The sequence below is a fragment of the Hordeum vulgare genome, chromosome 1H (assembly GCF_904849725.1).
Source record: "Hordeum vulgare subsp. vulgare chromosome 1H, MorexV3_pseudomolecules_assembly, whole genome shotgun sequence".
Classification (NCBI taxonomy): domain Eukaryota; kingdom Viridiplantae; phylum Streptophyta; class Magnoliopsida; order Poales; family Poaceae; genus Hordeum; species Hordeum vulgare.
The window spans coordinates 429017263-429031972 of record NC_058518.1 but is presented as its reverse complement, the minus strand read 5'-3'; the positions used below and the strand labels follow the sequence as shown (position 1 = coordinate 429031972).

At 45.8% G+C, this 14710-nt stretch overlaps 1 protein-coding gene across 2 annotated transcripts; it reads right to left on the bottom strand.

Moving 5' to 3' along the window:
• Positions 1 to 265: 265 nt before the first annotated feature.
• LOC123442755 (MADS-box transcription factor 21-like) lies at positions 266 to 5320 on the bottom strand. Of its 2 annotated transcripts, none has more exons than XM_045118888.1 (8): positions 5169 to 5320; positions 4174 to 4374; positions 1888 to 1969; positions 1296 to 1360; positions 1131 to 1230; positions 959 to 1000; positions 782 to 823; positions 266 to 679 (listed from the first exon to the last, which is right to left on the bottom strand). In XM_045118888.1, the coding sequence occupies exons 2-8, from the start codon at positions 4353 to 4355 to the stop codon at positions 434 to 436; spliced, it is 759 nt and encodes a 252-aa protein (XP_044974823.1). In that variant the 5' UTR covers positions 4356 to 4374; positions 5169 to 5320; the 3' UTR covers positions 266 to 433. The 2 variants fall into 2 exon arrangements, with proteins under 2 accessions (XP_044974823.1, XP_044974830.1); XM_045118895.1 differs by lacking the exon at positions 5169 to 5320 and adding an exon at positions 4854 to 4918.
• Between the last annotated feature and the right edge of the window lie 9390 nt (positions 5321 to 14710).

The following is a 14710-nucleotide window of genomic DNA, read 5'->3' as shown; positions in this document are numbered from 1 at the left end:
TCTTCAATATATTCAAATGTTGGGCCATTCACTTGAAATTTAACCGCCACATATAATAGTTAAGCATTTTTGCGTGTGTAATTGTAATCGTTTGTAAAATAGTAGTAATGCTTGGCTATAAATCACTCATGAAGAGTAGCAAGACCTATTATAGCCTTGACGCATAGCACAATGATCATCGTCAGATGCAACCGTTTCCAACTTGCTATACTGCACGAGTTCGGATGCATTCAATTCAACAAGAGTACTACACACGTGCACGTGGTCACAAATTTCAAATGTGATACTAGTATATAAAAGGTCAGGTCATTCTTCAGTCTTCACAACACGCACACGCTCTCGAGTCGCATGGCACACATGACGCAATTATTTAGGTAGCATACCGCAATACAGTACTGTGGTAACTAAGTAGACGTAGGTCATCCAGTTCAGTTCAGTTCAGTTGGGCCTGCCCCCCCTTAATCTCGTAGCCGAGGTGAAGAGCGGTGGCCGCCGCCGCCGCCGCCGCCGTCTGGGGCTGGGACGACTGGGAGTAGCGCGAGGAGGAGGAGGCCGCCGCGGCGTCCTGCAGCATGTTCACCTGGTGCTGGTAGTAGCTCCTCGCGTCGAACGTCGGGAGCACCTCCAGTTCCCCCCCGCCCGACGCCGGCGCGAGGGCCAGCCGCTCCGCGTCCGCCACCTGCTCGACGTGGTACAGAGCAGAGCATAACAATCAGAGATCAACAACGGACGATCTTTGATTATACTACTATTTCCAAGAAGCATGCAGGAATGTGCGTACCTTGGCTCGAAGATACATGTTCTCGCTCTGCAGATCAGCCTCCTGCATGCACCGCACAGATGGATGGTGCCACGATGAACAAGCAGAGGATCGATTAGCCAAAACGCACGAGGAGGATAACTATATTTGGGAATCGAAATCAACCAGTACGTAGATGCATATGGATGGATCAGTTACCAGCTTCTGCATGTATTCGATCTCGGCGGACAGCAGCTCGTGCTGGCGACCGAAAGTGCATGCATAAGGATATATATCGGTTAATCAATTTGATTGACTACTGGAACTATGGAAAGCACAGATGTAATGCAGGTATACGTGACCAGTAGTTAATCACAAAGGCGAAACTCACCTTCTTTGATCGGATCCGTCCGATGCTCTTGTCGAGCCGATTCTCGAGGGTCTTGAGTTCCTTGACGGTCAAGTTGCCGACGGAATCGCCCATCAAGTGCCTGAAAATATGAAGTATATCAGGTGATTACCGAAGAATGAGAAAACTAGCCTCGGACGTACGTACCTGTTAGCATTTTGCAGGGACAGTATCTGCTGGCGCAGTTTTGCAGATTCCTGCTGAAAGTATTGCTGGTGTACGTGCAAAATCAAGTAAATCGGCCAGGAACCAGTTAGTAGCGAGCCGAACACATCAGACATCTATCTACTGAGTTTGCTACTCCCTCCGTTCCATAATATAAAAACTTTTTTTACACTAGTGTAATACTTCCTTTGTCCTAAAAGTTCTTGTCTTAGATTTGTCTAGACACATCTAAGATACATTTATATCTAGACAAATTTAAGACAAAAAATTTGGAACGAAAGGAGTATAAAAAACACTCTTAATCTCTTATATTATACTGTAGAACGGAGCGAGTAGTTATGCATTTGCACTGTGCGCACATTATATTGTTATTTTACAAGCAAGGGTGTTAAGTCTACAACAGGCGATCGATCATGTATCTGTAGACAGTAACACAGTTATATAGCGTGCATAGGTTCATCGGACAGAATTATCAGAACGCCGGCCGTGAACTGTATTTTGTACTAAATCTAATGTAATCCATGTGATCACAAACTAAACAGCGATGTTTGGGACAGCAAACATAACCACTCACCTGAGAATTGACGTCTATGGCTGGAGCAGAGCCAGAAGAGCTTGCGGAGGCCTTCTTGTACCTGTCGATCGTCGTCCTCGTGCTAAACAGAATATTCATCAGAAACACAAAAGGACAGTCAGCCAGGCTAGATCTATGTAATGTACGTACAAATTACAAGCTATCCTATAAATTCATCAACAACAAAGTATATAGAGAGATGAATAGAAAGAGGCATGTGCATGCATGCATGCAACTGAATCTCGAGTGGAGGAGCTCTTTAACGCCCTTAGAGCATCTCCAACTGATGCGTTCTAAAAAAAAATATACAACATTAAAATAGCATTTTTTTAATGCGTTAGATGACGTTTGCTTCAACAAGCAGGGCAAAGTATGGCGCCTAATCCAACGATCTCATCAGCAGCACTCCAGAGTTTGCGGGGCGTGAGTGGACGCAACAAATACACAATGCACGATGCCGTTTTGATATGAGCGCTATATACGCCCGATTTTTGCGCTGCTATTGGAGCGTTCAAGTAGGATGCGTGCGATAAAAGCGGTTTTTTTTTAAAGGGTTGCTCTTAGCACGGCAGAGGAAAGCGAGCAGGCAGGGAGAGCCAACCTGGGTTTCCTTCACCATGCAACGATCGACCATGCCCATGCATGCACTCACCCATTTACTCGTCGATGATAACACATCTACATGCACACATCCACATCTCACTCTGCCCAGTGCACATGAACGAAACACGATCGAATCGACCTTTTTATTCCAGGGGTGTGTGCCATGCCATGCCCACTGGCTGCTGCAGCTACACGTGCAGACGCATGGAAGCCATTATATGCATGGTCATGCGTGTACACGGCGACTCAAAAGACAGTCGAAGGAGTACGTATGGGTTACTCTTGGATCGTAATTAAGAAAAATCATTTATGCCTTTGTAAATGAAAAAGGGAAATGCTGGCTAGCAACGAGCCATGTAATGAGTGTTTTCATATAATGTATGTGTTTATAATGGCAGAAATATATATAACCTCCACAGAAGGAATGGATTATGCCAACAATGATGCATTCAAATTGTAGCGTTGTTGTATCATGTCTTAGGTGTGTGTGTTGTGTTGAGGTGCATCTGTACCGGGATGACGATTGCTTTATACATAAATCGGGATGAAACCTTTTTTGATAATTGTAGCGTTGTTTCAGAAAGTGAAAACAAAAGGCTAAAGCGTGATGCTGGCATTATTCCACTATTAAAACTACAGTACATTATTGAAATTTAATTATAGTATAATAATGCATTTGATGAAGTGTGAAACTACTGGGAAAAAATGTTGTCTACTACTACCTCCGTACCAAAATATAAATCATTTTTGTCTACTACTATTACAAAAACATGTTTAGCCTAAGTCTTATATTTTGATACCGACCTAGGGTTTACTTTTTGTGCAGTCCAAAAAAAGGAGGGAGTATAGTGCCTAACACATACTTCTTGAATGTACACATATTTGTTATTTATGAACCAGGGGAAGATACAGTTTCCGGCCAAAATTTGTGGGTCGCATATCACCAAATAGCATACGTTTTCAAAGCTTGTACATGGGCGAACTCACCCAGTGCACCCGGACCTATCATTTTCCATCTAAAGACTGGGTAATCAAAGTTTAGCTTATACCAGATCCTTATATGCAGTGGTGGTGCCAGGACTTAAACATTGTCGAGACGTACATATGTTTATGAACACATTTTGCAAAATTGCCCGGCGTGTTATAAATTTATTTATTTATTTTTATAATCTTGCTAAAAAAATCTATGGTCAGCTGGCTGTTCAGCCTCCAGTCATTTGATCCATCCAAACAATATATATGGCATGATCTAGTTTTACTTCTTCAGTGTTTACATGCAGAGTGTTTAATAGCCTGGAGATTAAACCGGATCTAAGGCAATATTTTAAGATTCGAGATGAACTTTCTCTGATTCTCTCCTTCTAAAATCATGGGCCAAATAGAATTACCTATACAGTTATTTTTTGTGTAAACGGACATGCATAAGATCGATCAATTTACCCCGTGCATGCAAAAAATTGCATGCTTGACCAACGACCTCGTAGTCATAAGTAGACAGAGCGAACGCAAGCACATCATTGCAACTCGATCGGAAGTTAGAGAACTCCCAATTTACCAAAAGAAAAGGAAGAACTCAATATTAACCACAAAATTAGCATGCTAGCTTCTCCTAATCACGTCGTGTCTATCTTGATAGGCCTATTTTGTGGCAGATATCTGGTAGCTACGGTATCTCATGCATACCTGTTACTAGCATACTCGTAGAGGCGGCCGCGGGCGGAGAAGACGATCAAGGCGATCTCCGCTTCGCAGAGGACGGAGAGCTCGTAGGCCTTCTTGAGCAGCCCGTTCCTGCGCTTGCAGAAGGTCACTTGGCGGCTCGTCGTGTTCTCGATCCTCTTGATCTCGATCCTCCCCCTCCCCATGGTAGCAAGCAGCTCCAACCTTGAAAGAGTACAACAAAGATTGGCTTAAAGATACTGATGAGATCGAGTTTAGGACAGAAACAAACCAGTGAAATTAACAGTTGCATACATGTATATGGTGCGTATATATGCTCTATAGATATATGCAGGCATGAACAGTTCGTGGATGGGTATTGAACGTCCACTGAGAACAGACCATGGATGAACTTGATTAGGACGCAGTTAGCCTGAACCTAGCTTTAGACCAAAATTCAGTTGCCTAAATGACGAGTTTGAATCAGGGTAGTACTAGTAGCTAGATCTAGTTGCCGACAAAAACAAAAAAGGGAAAGAATACCATGTCATGCAAAGAAATGAAGAAAAAATAAAGGCGATATATGTAGTAGTAGCATATGCAGTAGATAGATCTGAAACATGTAATGAAACCTTGCGCTAAAACCGAGCTAACGGTGCAAACAAGCTGTGTACAAGGAGAGAAAATATCTATGATTCACATACAAAGTTGGAGAGATTCCCAGAATTAAAGAGAGAGGAAAACCGAACACACAGGAGGGGCAACGCAGCTACATCTCCTTGCAACAGAAATCACCACACGAGAAAGCATGCATGAAAGGGAAGGGAAAGCGAAGATCAGTATATGCCTAGATTGAACCGATAAACCCCACAAATTTCGAAGATATCTACATGTGACCAGAGAGCTAGAAAGAGATCTAGTGAAAAGGAAGGCTCCTCTCCCGTTTCCGGAACGAGAAGCCCCGCAGATTGAGAAGCCAGGCAGAGCTGTAAGCAGGACGAAGTAGCGGTCGATCATACCCAGAATCCAATCAATCCCGAAGCGGAGGTGATGGACAGGGGGAGTGGCGGGGGAGTGAAATCAGGAAGCTGCAGCCGAGAGGGCGAGTGGAAGGGGTTGGTCTCGCTGCAGCTAGCTAGGTTTCCTTTTAAAGAAGGAAGGAGATGAGAGTGGCACGGTGTGTGGCGTGCCTGCGGAGTTCACTGGCTTTTCTAACGTGACGGGCTCTCTTTTTTACGGCAGTCTCACAGCTAAGCTGAATAATATGTGTGTCAAGAGAAATAATATTCACTTTGTTATGTACCAAATCGATCTATAGTTCACGGGATCATACAAGCTCGATCTCGCGGGGACAGCCGCACGGATCTCGCGGAGAGGGAAGAAATGGGGAAGGAGAAGAAAGCCGACGGTTCGTCCTGATCCAAATGGATGTCAAGCACGACACGCTCGGGTACAATCAGGGTCCCCAACGTCTAGGGGGGGCCATGTCACAGATAGGATCGTAACAAGCAGCCAGTAGCCTACGCATGGTGCGTCGCTGCGCGCACATACACATGCATGCTTCGATCGAGGGAAGAAGTGTTGAATAAATAGGCAATTTTTTGAATATATTAATCCACGAAATAATAACTAGCATGGTATTGACTAGACTAATGACATAGATCATGAACTATTCTAGCACATACTACGCATATAGTTGATACATCTATGCATGCGAGTAGTATTGCTAGGATTAAAATGAACATGAGTAAGATAAAGGAGTTATATCCTCCAGTAGGCCAGTTGGCCGTAGCAGCGGTGTTGGCGGCGGACGCAGCCGTAGCATCCTTTGCCCACTTCTTCTCAGCTTCAAGGGCGAGACGATCGGCCTCGGATGGTTCAACCATGGCGATGACGAGGACGACGTGGATGTAGACGAAGCAGACGGACGGAGGCGAGCAGTCACGTGATCGCTACCCAAAAACATAATCGCCTCTCTCCCGTACAGGAACCGGAGAGGCGGGGTTTTGGAGGCCTGCTCTCCCGTCGACCGTGTACGCGGTGAATGGGATGGAGTCGTCGGGGGCAGCAGCAGCAAAGGAACGAGCTCGTGAGGCAGATGTGATTTGATTCTCGTGACGACTAGGGTTGGCGTTAGCCCTGCTTATATAGGCGACCGGGTGAAGAGACGTGGGCTGAACCCACGTCTGAGTCAATAACAGCCCACGATCCGACGTCTCAGATCATGGCGCATCCGTTACGTATTCTCCGATCCTGACCGGCAAAAATAAGCGCGTAGGTATGAGCTCGGCTCGGCTCATTCCCGCAACCCGCGGCGCGTCGTGGCGAGGCGGGCGGCGGAGGAGGAGTGCGCGAGGGCATCTTCTCTTCTCACTCTCCAATAGCATGTAGAAGAGAGACCCTTATAAAGGGTCCAACTTCTTCTTCACTAGCGGGGTGGGACTAAACTTCCCACCACCACCTTGTCATGCCACCACCTACATGGGCCCTTGGAGATTTCTGAAATTCTCTTATGGGCCTAAGACCCACTACTAATTTCAACAATCCCCCACCAGATCTCAAGGGCACATCGTGTTCCCTCGTTCCAATCATTGTTTTAATATACCAGGATTTCAGTGAAGGCCTGTTAAGGTTGAGCTTCACCTAGAACAAGTAGCCACACCCCTTTACAACTGAACAATCCTTTAATTGTCAGTCTGGCGTAAAGAAGCTTCACCACAAATCTTACTAGTACTAGGCTACCGAAGGCTGACCCCTCGGGTGGAGCACATAAGTCACACTCATGGTCTATTCATGGGTTTACTAGAGATCACCCCAATCTCATAGATTGTGACCAGCAGCCAGACTCATATAGGTGTGTTCCTCCAAAGATCGCTCTGTAGGACAGCATCTTGCTTACACATAAGCTTTAGAACACATTAAGACAGTAATCATCCTACCATACAGTATCCGAGAGCATTGCATCTCCAACGGAGTGGGTTAGTAAAGTTACTCTCCTCGGTTCACCACTGGCTTGTTTTCCCAGGTCCTACTTCACGTGATCTCCGATCATATAGGTTGGGTTACTGTCATGGAAACTCATGTGGGTCTCATACCCATCTCCCTCGATGCACTATCTATCACAACACGTGATAGACCTTTAGTAAAGGGATCTGCCAGATTCTTAGCCGTTTGGATGTAAGCCAACACCATCACTCCGGAGTTTCTCAAACGGCTGACAGACTTCAATCTCAGTCTTATATGTTTGTTGGACTTCATATTGTCCTTTGAACTCTTCACTTTGACAATAACTGTCTGATTATCGCAGTTCATAAGGATAGCCGGAACCGACTTCTCAACCACATGTAAGTCCATCAAAAGATCTCGAATAAATTCTGCTTCGACACCAGGTGTGTCTAATGCTGTTAATTCTGCTTCCATTGTCGATCTCGTTAAGATCGTTTGCTTGCAAGACTTCCAGGAAACGACACCACCTCCAAGAGTAAATATATACCCAGTAGTGGCCTTCATCTCATCAGCATCAGAGATCCAATTCGCATCACTATACCCTTCAAGTACCGATGGGTATCCCATATAGTGAAGTCCGTGGTTGACAGTACCTTTCAGGTAGCGCATAATTCTTTCAACAGCACGCCAATGAACATCGCCCGGGTTTGCAACAAACCGGCTAAGTTTGCTCACAGCAAACGCGATGTCAGGCCTCGTTGTGCTAGCTAGGTACATAAGTGAACCGATAATTTGAGAGAATCTCAATTGATCTATAGTTGTGCCTTTAAACTTTCGAATAAGCACACTCGGATCATATGGTGTTTGAGAAATTTTGCAGTCCGAATATCCAAAGCGACTCAAAATCTTCTCAACATAGTGGGATTGCAGAAGTGTAATCCCACCCTCATTATCACTCAAGAGCTTGATGTTCAAGATAACATCAGCCACCCCAAGGTCCTTCATCTCAAAGTTTTGAGACAGAAAAGACTTAACGTCCTCAATCACTTTGAGGTTGGTTCCAAATATCAGTATGTCATCAACATACAAGCACAATATAACTCCATCGCTCCCACCATGGCGATAGTATACACATTTGTTAGCTTCATTAACAACGAAGCCAATAGACGTCAGAGTTGTATTAAACTTCTCATGCCATTGCATGGGTGCTTGTCTCAGACCATATAAAGATTTCAGCGACTTACACACCTTCCCTTCATGACTTTCCATCACAAAGTCATCTGGCCGTTGCATATAGATTTCCTCATTTAGCTCTCCATTCAGGAAAGCCGTCTTAAAGTCCATTTGATGAACGAGAAGACCATGCGAGGCCGCCAATGAGAGTAGTACTCGAATGGTGGTCAGTCTAGCCACAGGTGAATAAGTATCAAAGAAATTTTCTTCTTCTTTCTCGGCATAGCCCTTGGCCACAAGCCTAGCCTTGTACTTTTCAATCGTACCATTGGTCCTAAGCTTCTTTTTGAACACCCACTTGCATCCCAATGGTTTGCAACCATAGGGACGATCAGTAATTTCCCATGTCCCATTAGCCATGATAGAATCCATCTCGCTACGGACCGCAGCTTTCCAGTAATCAGCATCTGGAGAAGCATACCCTTCTGAAATATAGGAGGGATTATCATCCACGAGGTATAAGAGGAAATCATCACCAAAGGTCTTTGCAGTCCTTTGTCTCTTGCCCCTACCACGGGTTTCCTCGTCATCCTCCTCAGGATTTTCATCATGTGTTTGTTCATAGTATTCCATAGGAATGGCAGGCTCGGGAGTTTTCTCAGATTCCAGTCTAGAAGTGCTTTGCATATCTCTCATGGGAAATATATCGTCAAAGAATGTAGCATCCTTCGACTCCATAATTGTACCGACCTTCACGTCAGGTACCTCAGATTTCACTACTAGAAATCTATAGCCTACGCTATTCTTAGCGTATCCCAAATTAACGCAGTCCACAGTCTTTGGTCCAAGCTTACGCTTCTTGGGGATCGGCACATTGACTTTCACCAAGCAGCCCCAAGTATGTAAGTACAAGAGCGTCGTCCTTCTCTTCGACCACTCCTCATAGGGAGTGACCTCATTATCTTTTGTAGGAACCTTATTCAGGACATGACACGCGGTCAATATAGCCTCCCCCCACCATGCCTTGGATAAACCCGATGTATCTAACATGGCGTTAACTAAATCAGTTAGAGTATGGTTTTTCCGCTCGGCAACCCCGTTTGACTGGGGTGAATAGGGAGGCGTCCTCTCATGAATAATGTCGTGTTCCACACAAAAAGAATCAAATTCATTTTAGAAGTACTCTCCACCACGATCAGACCGGACTCGTTTAATTTTCTTTTCAAGTTGATTCTCAACTTCTGCCTTATAGATTTTAAAGTAGTGCAGAGCCTTATCTTTAGTATTTAACAGATACACATAGCAATATCTAGTGGAATCATCTATCAATGTCATGAAATATTTCTTTCCACCTTTAGTCAACACACCATTCATCTCACAAAGATCAGAATGTACGAGTTCTAATGGTGCCAAGTGTCTCTCCTCTGCAGCCTTGTGAGGCTTGCGAGGTTGCTTTGCTTGTACACACGAATGGCACTTAGAACCTTTGGCTAAAGTGAAAGTCGGGATTAAATTTAGTTTTGCTAGCCGCGACATAACACTGAAACTTAAGTGACAAAGACGTGAATGCAAAACTTCAGATTCATTAACACTCGAATGAATATTGTTCACGACTTTATTACAAAAATCTACAAGGGAAAAGCGGAAGAGACCTCCGCATTCATAACCTTTACCAACAAAAAGTCCATATTTCGTAACTACTACTTTATTAGACTCGAATACCAACTTAAACCCTTCTCTACACAGAAGGGAGCCACTAACGAGGTTCTTATTGATGGCGGGGACATGCTGCACGTTCTTCAGCTGCACAATCCTTCCCGAAGTAAACTTCAGATCGACCGTGCCAACACCAAGAACAGAAGCACTCACGCCATTCCCCATCAATACAGACCCGCGATCTGTGGCCTGATAATAAGAGAACAATGAGATGTCACCACACACATGAATATTTGCACTCGTGTCCACCACCAATTGGTGGACTCACAACTGAAAATACAATAAATAAATTACCGTACCGAGATGCACCACTTTCATTGTTGCCCACAATCATATTAGCAGACTTAGAGTCCTGCGCCGACTTCTTGTACTTGTTTGGGCACTTGTTCGTCCAATGTTCATCTGAACCACAAGTAAAGTAGCCCTCTCCCTTCTTATTCTTCTTGAAGGTCTTCTTTCCCTTCTTCTTGGAGTCGGTATTCTGTTGGACAGAATTCTTTTCCTTGGGCTTGTGGGAATTGAAGTTCCTCTGATGTACCATATTGGCACCAGAAGAGCTTTCGGACGCTTTTCCATTGGAGTCCTTTGCTCTTGAATTCTGCTCAACACTCAGACGGCCGATGATGTCCTCTACTGAGAACTCACGCCTCTGATGTTTCAGAGTAGTAGCAAAGTTCCTCCAGGAAGTAGGGAGCTTAGCAATTATACAGCCCGCGACAAACTTGCCCAGCAAATTGCACTTAAGAACCTCAAGTTCTTTAGCTATGCATATTATCTCATGAGCCTGTTCCAATACAGAACGGTTGTCAACCATTTTGTAATCGTGAAACTGCTCCATAACATACATCTCACTCCCAGCATCAGTGGCCCCGAATTTCGATTCGAGCGCCTCCCACAGCTCCATGGCAACATGCATATATAAATATGCATCAACCAGCTTATCTCCGATCATGCTAATAACTGGTCCAATGAATAGGACGGTGGCCTCCGCGAACATCTTCTGCTGTTTAGCAGAGATCGTTCCCGTGGGAGTGACACCGGCTACCCAGAACACGTTCATAGCCGTGAGCCATAAGGCGGTTTTCGTTTTCCAATGCTTAAAATAAGTACCGGTAAACTTATCCGGTTTCAGTGCAGCAGCAAAACCATTACTCGAAAAATTCCTACACACATTAGGTTTTTGGATTGTTGAGTAAATAGGCAATTTTCTGAATATATTAATCCACAAAATAATAACTAGCATGCCATTGACTAGACTAATGACATACTGATCATGAACTATTCTAGCACATACTACACTAGTTGATACATCTATGCATGCGAGTAGTATTGCTAGGATTGAAACGAACAGGAGTGAGATAAACGAGTTATACCCTCTAGTAGGCCAGTTGGCCATAGCAGCGGTGTTGGCGGCGGACGCAGCTGTAGCATCCTTTGCCCTCTTCTTCTCAGCTTCAAGGGCGAGACGATCGGCCTTGGATGGTTCAGCCATGGCGATGACGAGGACGACGTGGATGTAGACGAAGGAGACGGACCGAGGGGAGTAGTCACGTGATCGCTCCCCAAAAACCTAATCGCCCCTCTCCCGTACAGGAACCGGAGAGGCGGGGTTTCGGAGGCCTGCTCTCTCGTCGACCGTGTACGCGGTGAACGGGATGGAGTCGCCGGCGGCTAGGGTTGGCGTTAGCCCTGCTTATATAGGCGGACGGGTGGAGAGACGTGGGCTGAACCCACATCCGAGTCGGTAATAGCCCACGATCCGACGTCTCAAATCGTGGCGCATCCGTTATGTTTTCTCCAATCCTGACCGGCAAAAATAAGCGCGTAGGTATGAGCTCGACTCGGCTTATTCCCGCAACCCGTGGCGCGGCGAGGCGGGCGACGGAGGAGGAGTGCGCGAGGGCATCTTCTCTTCTCACTCTCCAATAGCATGTAGAAGAGAGACCCTTATAAAGGGGTCCAACTTCTTCTCCACTAGTGGGGTAGGACTAAACTTCCCACCTGTTGGGGAACGTCGCATGGGAAACACAAATTTCCTACGCGCACGAAGACCTATCATGGTGATGTCCATCTACGAGAGGGGATTTCCGATCTCCTTACCCTTGTAGATCGCACAACGGGAAGTGTTAAGATACGCGGTTGATGTAGTGGAACGTCCTCACGTCCCTTGATCCGCCCCGCGAACCGTCCCGCGATCCGTCCCACGATCCGCTCCGATCTAGTGCCGAACGGACTGCACCTCCGCGTTCAGCACACGTACAGCTCGACGATAATCTCAGCCTTCTTGATCCAGCAAGAGAGACGGAGAGGTAGATGAGTTCTCCGGCAGCGTGACGGCGCTTCGGAGGTTGGTGGTGATCTTATCTCAGCAGGGCTCTGCCCGAGCTCCGCAGAAACGCGATCTAGAGGAAAACCCGTGGAGGTATGTGTTTGGGCTGTCGTGGCAAAGTTGTCTCAAATCAGCCCTAATACCTCGGTATATATAGGAGGGAGGGGAGGGACCTTGCCTTGAGGCTCAAGGAGCCCCAAGGGGTCGGCCGAAGTGGGGGGAGGAGGATTCCTCCTCCAATCCTAGTCCAACTAGAATTGGAAGGTGGAGTCCTTCTCTATTTTCTCACTCCCCCCCCCCCTTTTTTCTCTTTGATTTTCTTTCTCTCGTGCGCACAGGCCTTCTTGGGCTTTCCCACCAGCCCACTAAGGGCTCGGGCAGCACCCCTAAGGCCGATGGGCTTCCCAGGGGTGGGCTGCCCAACCCCCCCCCCCCCCGGTGAACATCCAGAATCCATTCGTCACTCCTGGTACATTCCCGGTAATGCCGAAAACTTTCCGGTAATCAAATGAGGTCATCCTATATATCAATCTTCGTTTACGGACCATTCCGGAAACTCTCGTGACATCCGTGATCTCATCCGGGACTCCGAACAACATTCGGTAACCAACCATATAACTCAAATACGCATAAAACAACGTCGAACCTTAAGTGTGCAGACCCTGCGGGTTCGAGAACTATGTAGACATGACCCGAGAGACTCCTCGGTCAATATCCAATAGCGGGATCTGGATGCCCATATTGGATCCTAAATATTCTACGAAGATCTTATCGTTTGAACCTCAGTGCCAAGGATTCATATAATCCCGTATGTCATTCCCTTTGTCCTTCGGTATGTTACTTGCCCGAGATTTGATCGTCAGTATCCGTATACCTATTTCAATCCCGTTTACCGGCAAGTCTCTTTACTCGTTCCGTAATACAAGATCCCGCAACTTACACTAAGTTACATTGCTTGCAAAGCTTGTGTGTGATGTTGTATTACCGAGTGGGCCCCGAGATACCTCTCCGTCACACGGAGTGACAAATCCCAGTCTTGATCCATACTAACTCAACTAACACCTTCGGAGATACCTGTAGAGCATCTTTATAGTCACCCAGTTACGTTGCGACGTTTGATACACACAAGGCATTCCTCCGGTGTCAGTGAGTTATATGATCTCATGGTCATAGGAATAAATACTTGACACGCAGAAAACAGTAGCAACAAAATGACACGATCAACATGCTACGTCTATTAGTTTGGGTCTAGTCCATCACGTGATTCTCCCAATGACGTGATCCAGTTATCAAGCAACAACACCTTGTTCATAATCAGAAGACACCGACTATCTTTGATCAACTGGCTAGCCAACTAGAGGCTTGCTAGGGACGGTGTTTTGTCTATGTATCCACACATGTAAATGAGTCTTCATTCAATACAATTATAGCATGGATAATAAACAATTATCTTGATACAGGAATTATAATAATAACTATATTTATTATTGCCTCTAGGGCATAATTCCAAGAGTCTCCCACTTGCACTAGAGTCAATAATCTAGCCCTCACATCATCATGTGAATTACATTGTAATAAATCTAACACCCATACAGTTCTGGTGTTGATCATGCTTTGGCCGTGGAAGAGGTTTAGTCAGCGGGTCTGCTACATTCAGATCCGTGTGCACTTTGCATATATTTACGTCCTCTCCCTTGACGTAGTCGCGGATGAGGTTGAAGCGTCGTTTGATGTGTCTGGTCTTCTTGTGAAACCGCGGTTCCTTTGCTAAGGTAATGGCACCCGTGTTATCACAGAACAAGGTTATTGGATTCAGTGCGCTTGGCACCACTCCAAGATCCGTCATGAACTGCTTCATGCAGACACCCTCCTTAGCCGCCTCCGAGGCAGCCATGTACTCCGCTTCACATGTAGAATCTGCTACGACGCTTTGCTTGGAACTGCACCAGCTTACCGCACCCCCATTAAGAATAAATACGTATCCGGTTTGCGACTTAGAGTCGTCCGGATCTGTGTCAAAGCTTGCATCGACGTAACCTTTTACGGCGAGCTCTTCGTCACCTCCATACACGAGAAACATCTCCTTAGTCCTTTTCAGGTACTTCAGGATATTCTTGACCGCTGTCCAGTGATCCACTCCTGGATTACTCTGGAACCTAGCTACCGTACTTATGGCCAGGCTAACATCCGGTCTAGTGCACAGCATCGCATACATGATAGAACCTATGGCTGAAGCATAGGGGACGGAGCGCATATGCTCTCTATCTTCATGAGTTGCTGGGCACTGAGTCTTACTCAATCTCGTACCTTGTAGAACTGGCAAGAACCCTTTCTTGGACTGTTCCATTTTGAACCTCTTCAAAACTTTATCAAGGTATGTGCTTTGTGAAAGTCCTA

Excerpts from the sequence above, each read along its gene's own strand:
- LOC123442755 (XM_045118888.1), bottom strand. The coding sequence starts at position 4,355 with ATGGGGAGGGGGAGGATCGAGATCAAGAGGATCGAGAACACGACGAGC. Across the intron at positions 1,970-4,173 it reads TACGAGTATGCTAGTAACAG|CACGAGGACGACGATCGACA; the intron begins GTATGCATGAGA and ends TATTCTGTTTAG. Across the intron at positions 1,231-1,295 it reads TCCCTGCAAAATGCTAACAG|GCACTTGATGGGCGATTCCG; the intron begins GTACGTACGTCC and ends TCATATTTTCAG.